Source organism: Alligator sinensis, unplaced genomic scaffold, assembly GCF_000455745.1.
Source record: "Alligator sinensis unplaced genomic scaffold, ASM45574v1 scaffold990_1, whole genome shotgun sequence".
Lineage (NCBI taxonomy): Eukaryota > Metazoa > Chordata > Crocodylia > Alligatoridae > Alligator > Alligator sinensis.
In genome coordinates this window covers 47,333-60,878 of record NW_005842506.1, presented here as the reverse complement: position 1 = coordinate 60,878, position 13,546 = coordinate 47,333, and the positions used below count along the sequence as shown (strand labels likewise).

At 43.9% G+C, this 13,546-nt stretch overlaps 1 protein-coding gene across 4 annotated transcripts in view; it reads left to right on the top strand.

The window, feature by feature from the left end:
* The window catches only part of USP42 (ubiquitin specific peptidase 42), a 29,512-nt gene extending 17,120 nt beyond the window's left edge, over window positions 1-12,392 (top strand). For 3 of the 4 annotated variants that reach the window (XR_001358645.2, XM_025213116.1, XM_014523577.2), the window contains one exon: window positions 68-1,302. Coding sequence is in view for 3 of the 4 variants with exons in the window: in XM_025213116.1 (XP_025068901.1) it covers window positions 68-74 (7 nt within the window). In the remaining variant the exon portion in view is untranslated. Of the gene's footprint in view, window positions 1-67; window positions 1,303-8,134 lie in introns of those variants that run through there. The other variant, XM_025213117.1, reaches the window with a different exon arrangement.
* The last annotated feature ends 1,154 nt before the right edge of the window (window positions 12,393-13,546 follow it).

The following is a 13,546-nucleotide window of genomic DNA, read 5'->3' as shown; positions in this document are numbered from 1 at the left end:
TGCTGAACCAATATCTTTTGTATCAAAAGTTCTAATCTAGCAGTAACATTATTTTCCATTCTTTCAGATTCTGATGGAAGCCATCCCTACCCAACTTAAATTATATTTATAAACTATTGACTCTTCAATCCATAAGTGGTGCTTCAGACTATTGTACAGAATTTTACCATTGAAGAACTTTTTTTAATTTTTACCTCGGGACTTTCTTTTATAAAATCTGCCCGCAATCCAAAAGGACTGAAACTTTCTTACAACTGCTGAACATTGTAAAATACCATGTAAATATCACACTGAAAATTAATGCCCTGGAATAGAACATCTCAATGCTGCTTAATTACAGACTCAGGTTGACTATGTGTTATTCATGTAATGTTACTCCAAGTTAGACATCTGGTGCGAGAGAGACCAGGAAAACCACAGAACTATGAAAACTGCAACTGACAGTCTGTATATTTAATTTAAAGACTTATTTAAAAATTTCACAAGCTCTCCAATAACAAGAGTTTTGCAAGAGCTTAATCTGTTTTCTGTGATGTCTGACACTAGAAACTAATTCACTTTACACTTCAGTTATACTCAAGACTTTGGAGAAAAAAGACCCTTATGAAAACTTCTGGTTTTGGACTTTGTCAAACATACTGCTCAAAATATACTGTTCTGACTCAAATAATTTACACTTCAGTTACTTTCAAGATTTGGAGAAAAAGACCCTTATGAAAAGTTGTGGTTTTGAACTTTGTGAAACATACTGTTCAAAATATACAGTTCTGACTGTAGGAACTAATTTCCTTTATGCTTCAGTTATATTCAAGATTTGAAGAAAAATATCCTTATGAAAAGTTCTGATTTTGAACTTTGTGAAACATACGGCTCAGAATATACAGTTCTGAATGTATTTCACAGGCTATTTCTATATCTTACCATTGTTTTTATTATTACGTTTTTTATATAGTGTCACTTGTCTAGTCTAAGTTGTCTGGCTTTGTCCCTTTACAGTTTCTAGTTACAGACAAATTCATACTGTGATTTTATTTTTCTTATGAAATGCTATCAAACTGTGATACACTTATAATTCACTGGTCCTGCATCAGGAGATGGAGTGGGGAAACTGTATTAAATACAGTTCATCTGAATAATCTGTCTGGTTTATACAAGCTGTGTTGTTCAGAGATGTCAACGTCTGATCTTTGTTTTTTTAAAGATAAAGCACTTGCCCCACTGTAAATATATAGCATGAAAAATTTATATAGTATATAAATACAACAAAATAAACTTTTTCCAATGTCTTGAGTTGTTCAACTCTACCCCATCAATCTAGTATAGTATCTCATGTAAACCGCCTTTTTCAGCCAGCTCTTACTCAAGAAGCCCACTGGTCTTCCCAAAAAGAAGCAAGTCCGATGAGAGTCCACGCTCTACTGTAATAAAGAGAGGATAGTTGGTTTTGTATTGCAGTCAGAAAAGGAGAAAAGTTAGATTTCTTCTTGTTTAAAGTGCAGGCTCCAAGGGAATTCTAGTTCTCGTCTTCAGGTGCTACTGAAAAGATGGTGCGCTGAACATGTCAGCAGAAGCAGTGACTAAGAGGTAGAGACTCCTTGGCAGCTGCTCATGGTAAGAAAGTTTTAATTGAACAGCATATGCCTGAATAAAAATAGGGCCAGGTTGTCCTAGTTTAGCTTTCATTGGCTGAGTGGTAAAAGCAAGCAGATGGACAGTTACTGGGCTGTGAAGTCATTAATTTGATTATCTGTATCCTTAGGAGTAACACACTAAACAACTGGTTCTTCATAATAAAAGGAATTATTTTTATTTAAAATACCTGGCAGGAAAAAAAAAAAACTTAAACCTTTAACAAACATCTCTCTCTTGTGCTTACCACTTCTCCAGTTAGGAGCTGGAGGTGCACAAACCAGAGCTCAGGTCAAGGAATCTTCCACCCATGGCATTCCTAATAGAATTCGAATCTGTCCTTTTCTCTTCCTTTGGCAGTGTCACTGCTGCCTAATTAAGAGGAAAAGATTTGTAGGCTCTGGTCACTTGTGCAACTATTTTTGTATCCTGCCATGAGAGAAATGAACAATCATCAGATACTGCTTGGCCAAATATAGGGTGCTCGAGGAAAGCGTTTCTTCATGAGTTATCACTTGCATTTCAGTGTATATGTTGCACTCAATGAGATCAAATATATTAGAGTGGGGAAGACCATTTAACTTGCTCACTGAAACCAGAGATGGAAAAAGGGGTGGTTGTATTTAGATATTCCACGCATTAGCCATAAAAAAAAGTGATGCATGTGTTTGAGCAAATGAAAGGAGTTAAACAGCTGTATGGTTTCATATTTTATTTTTGAGAGTGAAAGGTTCTCATCAAGTTTTTAAGCAACAAGTTTTACTGGTAAATGAAAACATTATTACAATGGATTTACACAACTATAGCATTATCGCAAACATTAACAATGATGGATACAGAATGTTTTTCATGCAAGTCATGTATACACACAATGCAAACCAATACATAACTGTACAGTATTTACATTTTAACTTTATATTTAAACAAATTAGAAACATTTTCCAAGAAAATATAGAAAGAAAACTAGTAAGCCACAAGTCTTAATTTGTAGCTTATGGTCTACAACAGACCTAGCTTTTCCAGCAAGCATATCTAAGTAGATATGTACTAAATTTAAAAATATTCATTGCTTTTTATATGAAGCTTTATAAATGCTGCTCAGATTATAAATTTTCAGTTTTGTACCATATACTTCAAACTTCAAAATGTTAAGTCACTTTTAAAGAGCTTATTTACTCAGGTTATGTGGCATTTAAGTCAGTCCAGCTGAGCTTAACTATTACACGTGCTTTTTTCCCTAAATTGTATGGAGTCAGGGGTTGAAATTGGTGGCCTAGGATCAAAGTGTTTGTGAATGCTGACAGGAGACAGAAACAGCAAAAGCAGCAGTCTGCCTGGCACTATTCTCTGTGCCTCCTATCTCTATGTTGCTTACCGTGATATTAGAAAATCTATTTTTCAACTCACAGGAGGTCCCTCTATCACAGTTTTCAAAGCAACCAGAAGGGAGAAGTCTATTGCCATCAGTATGCTTTTTACTCAGTATGGCTAAACAGTAATAAATGCTGCTTCAGGCTATGGCAGTCACTTACCTAAGTCTCACCTGGATGTCAAGGTCAATAAAAGTCAGAAAGGTTGTTTCGCCCTTCTCGTGGGTGTACCTGGCCTGGCCAAAGTTTTCACAAGCCATTTATTTCTTGCAAATTAATATCTTTCTTTACTGGCCTCACAGCTAGTGGAAATTTTGGCTTAATTTCAATCCCTGATAATACTGCTACAAAGGACATTTGAAATAAAATATTCTCTTAGAATAATTCTATTCTAACAACTTTGGTGGTAAGTTATATAGTTATTGAGCACCACATTTAATCTAACTGTTCCATTCAAAGAAAAAAATGAATATATACTGCTGCTTAAGATACTTCCTTTAAATGCTAAGAAATAGTATATTTCCCACTATTAACATACCATAGAGTTACACATTGTTGCATTAGTTTTATGAGCTATGGAATTCAAATTAAATATAGCAAGTCAATTACCTTAAGGCATTTCCTTCATGCTTACAGGCAAACATCCTTGGTATGTTAAACAAAGGAGACTTTTTAAAGGGTGGTGCGTATTTCAGAGAGGTAAAGAGTGGTACAGAAAGTGCTTGTGGTCCATCAGAGCTTTTGTAACCTCATATTTCTCCACAAATACTTAAACTGCCAGATTTTAATGTTATGCTCAGTACCACAGGATCCCTAGATTTGTCACAAGTTCAGGTACAAATCCAAACTAAAACTTTACAATGTACCCAGTGCTGGTGAACAAAACTTAGTAATGTTGAGGGACTGGGAGTTAAAATAAGCTGTGGTTTGAGTCTTTGAATTTGACTGTTCCTTTGTGTGCAACTAGAATCTGTAACTGGTCTAGAAGTCCTGGCTTAAAGGATTGGAGATGACTCCACACTGCCATTACAAGGTTATTCCTTAAAGTTACCAGACCTGAGCATTCACCTCATTTTTCCTTAGAGTACAACTGAAAAATCACAAAAGGTAAATTCCATTTGATTTTCACTCCATTCCTCTCTCAGCCAATATGGAAGAATGCAGTACACACATGCTGATCCCAGGATGCAGAACAAGGTGAGTTAATAGGATGGAAGCCTTGATACAGACTTTCCTTGCCTTTGAACAAAAGCAGAGAGGGGGAAAGGCTCTTTAGGCAAGCTGCTCCATGCTCCTGCCCATACAGAATGATTCCCAAAGACTACCATCCAAAGTGCCAGGCAGGTTTTAATTCAAACCAATTTTTCTTTTCCCCAAAGGATGGGATCTCCAAAGTGCTAATGGCACAGCTACCATGGCTCAGGTTAAAACAGTTTATGGAAAGCCACATAAAGCTCCAAAAGAGCTCTAAAAGACATTTTGCCCTTGGATAAAATTCAGCATTTTATCCAATGCTGAGCATCAAAGTTAAACAAATCAGGACATTTTTTTTAAGGGTGGTGCATATTTTAGAGAGGTAAAGAGTAGTACATCAGAGCTTTTGTAATCTCATATTTCTCCAGAAATATTTCAATCATCACTTGGAAACATGGACAAATAACTAGGGAAGAATATAAGAGCATGGCTGGGGCATGCAGGGATGAAGTCAAGAAGGCCAAAGCGCAATTGGAGTTGCAGCTAGCAAGGGATGTGAAGGATAACAAGAAGGGTTTTTACAAGTATGTCTGTAGCAAGAGGAGGATCAGGGAAAGTGTGTGTCCCGAATGGGGGAGGCAACCTTGTGACAGAGAATGCAGAAAACGGTGAAGTGCTCGATGCCTTTTTTTGCCTCAGTCTTCACAGGCAAGGTCAGCTCCCAGACTACTACACCTGGCAGCACAGTTTGGGGAGGAGGTGAGCAGCCCTCAGCAGTGAAAGAACAGGTTACGGACTACTTAGAAAAGCTGGATATGTACAAGTCTATGGGGATGGATGGGATGCACCCGAGGGTGCTGAGGGAGTTGGTTGATGTGATTGCAGAGCCACTGACCACCTTCTTTGAAAATTCATGGTGATCAGAAGAGGCCCCAGGTGATTGGAAAAGAGCACACATAGTGCCCATATTTAAGGGAAAAAGGAGGATCCAAGGGATTACAGACCAGTCAGCTTTATCTCAGTCCCTGGAAAATTCATGGAGCAGATCCTCAAGGAATCCAATTCTAAGCACTTAGAGGAGAAGGTGATTAGGAACAGTCAGCATGGATTCACCAGGGGCAAGTCATGCCTGACCAACCTGATTGCCTTCTATGATGATATGACTGACTCTGTGGATACAGGGAGACTGGTGGATGTGGTGTACCTTGATTTTTAGCAAGGCTTTTGACATGGTCTCCCACAACATTCTCCCAGGCAAGTTGAGGAAGTATGGGTTGGATGAGTGGACTGTAAAGTAGACAGAAAACTGGCTGGAGCACTGGGCTCAGCAAGTAGTACTCAATAGCTCAATGTCCAGTTGGCAGCCAGTATCAAGTAGAGTGCCCCAGGGGTCAGTCCTGGGGCCGGTTTTGTTCAATGTCTTCATCCAATAACCTGGAAGATGGAATAGACTGCACCCTCAACGAGTCTGCAGATGACAACAAGCTGGGGGGAGCAGTAGATACGAAGGAGGGTAGGGCTAGGATTCAGAGTGACCTAGACAAATTGGAGGATTGGGCCAAAAGAAATGTTATGAGGTTCAACAAGGACAAGTGCAAAGTCCTGCACTTAGGAGAGAACAATCCTATGCACCACACAGGGTGGGGTCTGACTGGCTTGGCAGCAGCTCTGCAGAAAAGGACCTGGGGGTTACAGCAGACAATAGGCTGAATATGAGCCAGCAGTGTCCCCTTGTTGTCAAGAAGGCTAGTGGCATACTGGGTTGCACTGGTAGGTATGTTGCCAGTAAGTCAAGGTTAAGAGATTATTCCCCTCTATCTAGCACTGGTGAGACCACACCTGGAGTACTGTGTTCAGTTTTGGGCCCCCCCCTACAGAAAGGATGTGGACAAATTGGAGAGTCCATTGGAGGACAATAAAGATGGTGAAGGGGCTGGGGGACATGACTTATGAGAAGAGACTGAGGAAACTGGGCTTATTTAGTCTAGAGAAGAGGAGACTGAGAGGGGACTTAATAGCAGCCTTCAACTACCTGAAAGGGGTTTGAAAGAGGATGGAACTAGATTGTTCTCAGTGGTGGCAGATGACAAAACAAGGAGCAATGGTCTCAAGTTGCAGCAAGGGAAGTTTAGGTTAGATATTAGGAAGAATTTTCTCGCTGGGAGGGTAGTAAAACACTGGAACAGGTTACCCAACAAGGTGGTGGGGTCTCCATCCTTAGAGGTTTTCAAAACCTAGCTAGACAGCATTGGCTGGGATGATCTAGTTGAGGGTGGTCCTGCTTTGAGCAGGGTGTTGGACTAGATGACCTCCTGAGGTCCCTTCCAACCCAAATTTTCTATGATTCTATGAAGAGATTCCTATGCAATTAAACGGGGGGTAGGGGGGTGTTGCAATAAATTAAGGCAGCACATGAATTAGTGCATGAGAAGATGCAGGTTATTATGTAAGAAGGCCTCAAAAAACAGCAACTTCTATGAAGCGTTTAATTTTGAAGCACTTTCAGGCATGTCTGCACACTCAACCAAAGCACAATAAAGGTTACCATGTGCTCAGCATCCTACCATTTTCCACTCCACACCTGTGACCAGAGAGGTTAGGTGGGCTGAGTTTTTGTGGGGAACCCTCTGGGTGCTCAGTGTGCGCATGGGCTGAGGTACACAGTTGCTGTAGATAGTTCACAAGTAGGAAATCTAGATGCCCTTCTTACCTGAGGGGGAGATGGCAGTCTGGGCCTGGCAACAGGCCACAGAGACTGCCCCATGATTGGTTCTCCATAACATGTTTCATTTAACTGGGCGTTAGTCTCCAGGTTAACACTATATTTCTGTAACTGTTTAGTTAGGAGTGGGCCTGACTGTGCCAGAGAAGGAGGGAGGCTCTGAGAGAGCAGGGGAGAAATAAAGGGTAGTTCCACGGATGACAGAGAGAGTAAGATACAGGACAGTCCCCAGGAGGACAGGGAGAGTAGTCGTAGGGGAGGACAGAGCACAGAGGAAGGAATACTTGCAAAAAGAACAGAGCGGAAGCTGAGGAAGGACAAACTGTTGAAGCGGAGCTGTTTGCTGTGTTTTTGGGGACAGTGGCACTCTGATCCCTCTCCCTTTGAAGAAGAAAACACCCCCTTTCCAGAAGCTGACCAAAGAAGGAGCACTGAGGCAGAGGTGCTATGGATCACTGGGAAAGCCAGGGACAGACTGGAGCTACGTTCTCAAGCCAGAGGCTTGCCCCTTCAGAAGCTGTCAGGGCTGCCTTCAGTGGGTCCTGAAGGAGGGGGACCAAACAAGACTTCTTTTGGAAAGTCCTGAGGCAGAGCTTCCCCTGAAAGAGGCAAGATCCATGACACCATGCCTACCGTGACTCCAAATGGTCACCCATGACTCATGCTGAACTCTACTGCTCTGGTGTCATAGAGCTCTGCTCATATGCAACCTTGCATACGTACTGCTCTGCATGAAGTCAAACCAGGCCTTCTCACAAGCCACACAACCTGGGGACATGGTTCAGGGCTACAGTGGGATGACTATGAGAACCAATCTGGAATAGATCACCACAGACCAGCACCCAGTGTCTATGCCATTTGAGGCCAAAAGGAAATCCAGAAGTCACTCAGGACAAGCCATGGCAACCAGGCTGTCCTTCAGCACATCACCACTAAAATGGTGGCTCATGGCCATAATTGCAATTGGTACCAGAGCTACATCATGACCAAGGTCTTGAAGGCCCACTTCAGGAGGAACTGTGCTGCCAATCTGGTCTCCACTACTCAAAGACTGACACATACTTATTACAAAGAGCTATCATAGATCCTCATACGTGATACCATAGAATCCTGCTACCTCATAAACACCACTGGCAACACCCAACTCAGAGGAATCTGAGGCCCCCAAACAGGCATCCTTTTGATGCATCAGCTCCTGAGACCATTTCTACCAAAGAAGGAATTGTAGAGAATACTGTGGCGAGAAAGGAGGAGGATCATTCTGACATCATTGATCAGCATAAAGCTAAGAAGAGAACCTTGGGCACTGAAGAGGAACGTGCTCTTGAGGAGTCTGCGGATAAGGCAAGAGGACCAAAAGAAGCAAAGGTGATGTTAAAGGAGGCTCCTCTGCACGTCAAAGGGCCTGCGGAGACTGTAGAGAAACTGGGACAAAGCTCCCTTATAAAGTCTGACAGTGAATGTAGTTCCAAAAAACTTTCTACCTTAAACATTACAGACAAATGCCAAGAAACAAAGCACAGTACTAGTGACTATCCAGAGGGACAAAGTGCTGTGGACTCTCCTACAAAACTGAGCAAGGTTCTAGAGAGCTATTCTAAGGAAAATGAGGGACTGAGCGATAATGACAAACTTGGAGAAGACACAGAAAGACAAAAACTTCAGACACATTCTCCAGGTAAAGAAAAGGTCTGCACCACCAAGAAGATGGAGAGGGAGCACTACTGTAAAAAGAGACGGCACTCTGAAAACGAGGAGAAACTGGACAGTCGTGACTCCAGAAAGAGACGAACGTACAGCAGTGAGAGGGGGAAGCAAGATCATCACTACAAGAAGCACCATGACAATGGGAGCAAATACAAACTCATGCATAATGAAAGAAGCAGCAGAAGCTCCGGAAGGTATCCTGATTACAGATCCCACAGCAGAGAACAAAATGATAAGGACGGGGGTTGGTATTACCTTCCGAAGAGAGAAGGCTCTTGGAATAGAGAGAGGTATTACCAAGACATCCCACGAAGGTGGGACAAAGGTAGATATTACTATGATTATTATCCTTTCCATGCGCCAAGAGACAATCGAGAGAGAAAGTTCTCTCACGTGGACAGAGAGTATGCGAAACCAAGCCACATTTATGACCCTAGGTCATACAAGGACTATTACTACAAGACACGATGGATTCATGAGCCAGCCACTAAGGAGAGAGAGAAACGCAACTTCAGCAGCTCCAAAGGAGACTTTCACCATTGCCCAGCACCCCCACAGCATTCTGAAAAGTATTCCTCAGAGAAAAGTGCACCTACAGCGGGAGAAAACACTTCCAGTTTTGAGACTTCTTGCCTCAAATATGAGGACGTAAAGGACAGAAAAAGAAGATGCCCTATTGGAGACGAGAGTGACAGTGAGGCAGAAAGGGAGCGCAAAAAGACCCTGCAGCGTGAGCCTTCAGAGGAGCAAAAGGTGAAAAAACACAAGAAATCAAAGAAAAAGAAAAAATCCAAAGACAAACACAGAGAGAAAGGTAGCAGGTAACCCAGAAAAAATTTGTCGCTGTGGTTCAAGAAACTCTTTTAGCGATTTTATTTTGGGGTATTTTCCTTTCTTCTGTTGCTTCCGAGTCCATTGCATTGTAGACTTATTACATGCTAATTGTGGGTTTTGTTTACATCTGCTTTCTGATTATTCCACTAAGTGCTGCCTAGTTCTCCTAGGCCAGGCAGTGGGCTGAATCTGGCCCTCAAAGAGATTGGTTCCAGCTGCAAAGGTCTGGCGTGGGTGGGAGTGTGGGCAAAGGACCCTAGTGCGGGTGCTTGTTGTACAGGTCCTTGTGGTGTGTCTTTGTTTTTTCCCCTCTCCCTCCCTCGTTTTTTATCTTTAGCACTGGTGAGCTCGGGAAGCAAAGGAGGCACAAATGGAGTCCGTGTCAGTTGTTACGACACAGCTGTTGTGTCGGATGTGCCACGTTCGTGTTCCTCCCAGAGGGTCAGAAGCACTTCATCTGCACCAAGTGTAAGCTGGCATCTGCCTTTGAGAAAAGATTCACAGACTGGAATCACCGGTATCCATGCTTCATTGCATTCGGGACCAGGAAGATTACCTAGACAAGGATTACGAGAGGCTGGTACTGGAGGGGCTAAAGGGCAATAAGGAGAAGTGGCAGCATGCAACTACTCAAAGGAGGAGGTCACCCAGAATTGAAGAGGAGTGGACTGAGGTCAGCACCCACTTCCAAGCACTCTACAATGGCACTGCTGAGGAAGAGGAAAAAGAGAAGAGATCTGCATGCATGAGGCAGAAGTGGCAGCAGCCTAAAGAGCAGGAAATGCAAGGCCCCAAAGACAGGGGCTCCAGAACCACTCCATCAAGAAGAGTGGTGGTGGACGGTAACTCCCTTCTGCAGGGGACAGAGGCACCAATTTGCTGTCCAGATTTGGGAGCTCAGGTGTATTGCCTGCCTGGAGCCTGTATTCAGGATGTCACAGAGTCTGCAAAAGCTCATCCATACTTTGGACCACTACCTCTTCCTGCTTGTCCACATAGATACTAACAATACTGCAAGGAATGACACTGACCAGATCAGAAGTGACTATAGGGCTCTTGGCAGAAGGATTAAGGAGCCTGGAGTACAAGTTCTGTTCTCATAGGTCCTTCCCATGGAAGGCAGGGGTCCAGGCAGAGACCGTTGTATCTTGGTAGTGAATGCATGACTGAGATGGTGGTGTCAAGGTGAAGGCTTCAGCTTCTTTGACAATGGGTGGATGTTCTTAGGAGGGATGTTCTGCTATTAAGAGATGGGATTCATCTCACAAGAATGGGAAAGCACATCTTTGGGCATTGTACGGCCAATGTAGTGAGGACTTGAAACTAGGTTCCATGAAAGATGGTGAACAAAACCCTCCAGTAACAGAGCACGCAGTCCAGAGGGGAAAGGACTCAAAGAATCGACTCAACTTTGGAAGAGGACCAGAGAGCTACAGGACTGCAACAAGTGGCAAAAAAAGGAAGCAAGGAGGTGAAAATGCACAATATATCTGATTCACATATACAAATGCAAGAAGTATGGGGAATAAACCAGATGAGTTGGAAGTGGCAGCCTGTGAAAAGAACTACAATCTGACTGGCATCACTGAGGCCTGCTCTTATGACTGGATTGTGAACACTGAGGGTTACACTCTGTTTCGGAAGGACAGGGTTGGGAGAAAAAGTAGTAGTGTTGCCTTGTATATCAAAAACACATATACTTGTTCCCTGGTTCAGGAGGAAAAAGACAGCAAAGAGGAATGCATTTGGGTGAAGATGAAAGGTGAAAGATGCAGTACCAATATAATGATGGGTATTTATTACAGGCCACATAATCAGGAAAAGGAGGTGAATAAGGCACTCTTACAGCAACTGACAAATATATTGAAAAGCTATGGGATGGTACTGATGGGACACTTCAGATTTTCAGACACCTGCTGAAAGAACAATGCAACCAAACATAAAATGTCAAGCCGGTTCCTAATGTGTGTGGAGGACAACTGTCTCTTCCAGAAAGTAGAGGATATAACTAGGGAATCATTTGTCTCTTACTGCACAGAGGAGGACGCAGACCAATGGCCTGAAGTTGCAGCAAAGTAAATTTAGATTGGATATCTGGAAAAACTTCTTCGTTGTGAGAACAGTGAGGCAGTGGAATCCCTTGCTCCCTTTTTTCTGCTGTGTGTGTCAGGATGTTTTTAAGCCTTTTCAGAGGCACTGGGTGTTGGCTACAGCTAAGGCTGGGGACTTCAACTGGAGTGTGCCAGTTCTCCCTATTAGAAGCAAAGCCAGAGGTTCCTGCCTCAAGGGTCTTGCCCCTCCACTCAGGGTCAGACCGATTTCCATAGTTGGGGTCAGGAAGAATTTTACCCTACGGTCAGATTGGTATGGACTTCCTCTGTAACAGGGGGCATGGCCCCCCACTACCCAGGACTTCTTCAGGGTATATTGACAACATTTTATAGAAGCAGGACATTGGCTGCTGTGGTTCCCCTACATTACATTTAGCAGGCTGGGGTGTTAGGTCTATATTGTGTCAGGGTTGAGGGTAGTCTTATGTAGAGTTTAGATTATGGTTTTATGGGATGGTTGGGATAGCAATGATGCTGCCTCAGGCAGAGGGTTGGACAAGATGACCTCTGAGGTCCCTTCTGGCCCTACTTCTCTATGACTTTATGACCTTCTCCAGAGAGACCACAGCTTCAGGGGACATGTCAACATAGCCAAGAGGGTAGTACCCACTGCCTTTCTCATTGATAAATTCACCATTGGTCAGTTGGGAATCAGCTGGCAGGTTGGGAATCAGTGGTACTTGGCGATGGATATGAGTGGTGGCAGTTGAAATAGCATACGGGAACATCTCCTAGCTAAAAAGGAGGTGTACACCCAATGGAAGGGTGGGGCCATCACCAGGGAGGACTATACCTCAGTTGCTCAGGGCCGCAGGGGGGTGGGCAGGAAGGCCAAGGCAGAGATGGAACTGGGACTAGTTACCCAGATCAAGGACAACAAGAAGTCCTTTTTTAAATACATAAGGGGTAAAAAGAAGGTACCAGGTAACATGGGGCCTCTGCAGGACACACTAGGAAATCTGGTCATTGCACCAGACAGCAAAGCTAACCTATTTAACGATTTCTTTGCCTCCATTTTTCTGAACAGGGACCGGGTCACCCCCCACACTGGGACCCCCGTAGGTCCCAGGGGAGGTGCACCCAGGCTTAGGGTCAGTGAGGACCTAGTCAGTGAACTTCTGGAGAGACTGAACGTATTTAAATCAGCAGGTCCTGACAATCTCCACCCCAGAATGCTGAGGGAATTGGCAGAGGTCATAGCGGGACCCCTGGCACGGCTTTACGAGCACTCATGGTGCTCTGGTGTAGTGCCAGAGGACTGGAAAAGGGCCAATGTGGTTCCCAATTTCAAAAAAGGGAGGAAGGAGGACCCAGGAAACTATAGGCCAGTCAGTCTTACCTCGGTCCTAGGTAAGGTTTTTGAGAGAGTTATCCTGGCGCATGTCCGCGAGGGACCAGCAGGGGAGATTATGCTTAGGGGCAACCAACACGGGTTCATTAGAAGCAGGTCCTGTCAGACCAACCTGGTGGCCTTCTATGACCAGGTCACAAAATCCTTAGATGCAGTGTAGCAGTGGACGTAGTCTTTCTGGACTTTAGGAAGGCCTTTGACACTGTCTCTCACCCCATTCTCATTGAAAAACTAGGGGACTGTGGTGTCGACACCTACACAATCAAATGGGTCACTAGTTGGCTGGAGGGCCGCACCCAGAGAGTGGTGGTGGACGGGTCATTTTCAACCTGGAGAGATGTGGGCAGTGGGGCTCCGCAGGGCTCAGTCCTTGGGCCCGCACTGTTCAACATCTTCATCAGCGACTTGGACAAGGGTGTAAAAAGCACCCTGTTCAAATTCACAGATGACACTAAGATGTGGGGAGAAGTAGGCACGCCAGAAGGGAGGAATAGGCTGTAATCGGACCTAGACAGGTTACAGGGGTGGGCGGATGAGAACAGGATGGGTTTCAACACTGACAAGTGCAAGGTGCTGCACCTGGGGAGGAAGAACCAGCAGCATACCTACAGGCTGGGGAACTCCCTTC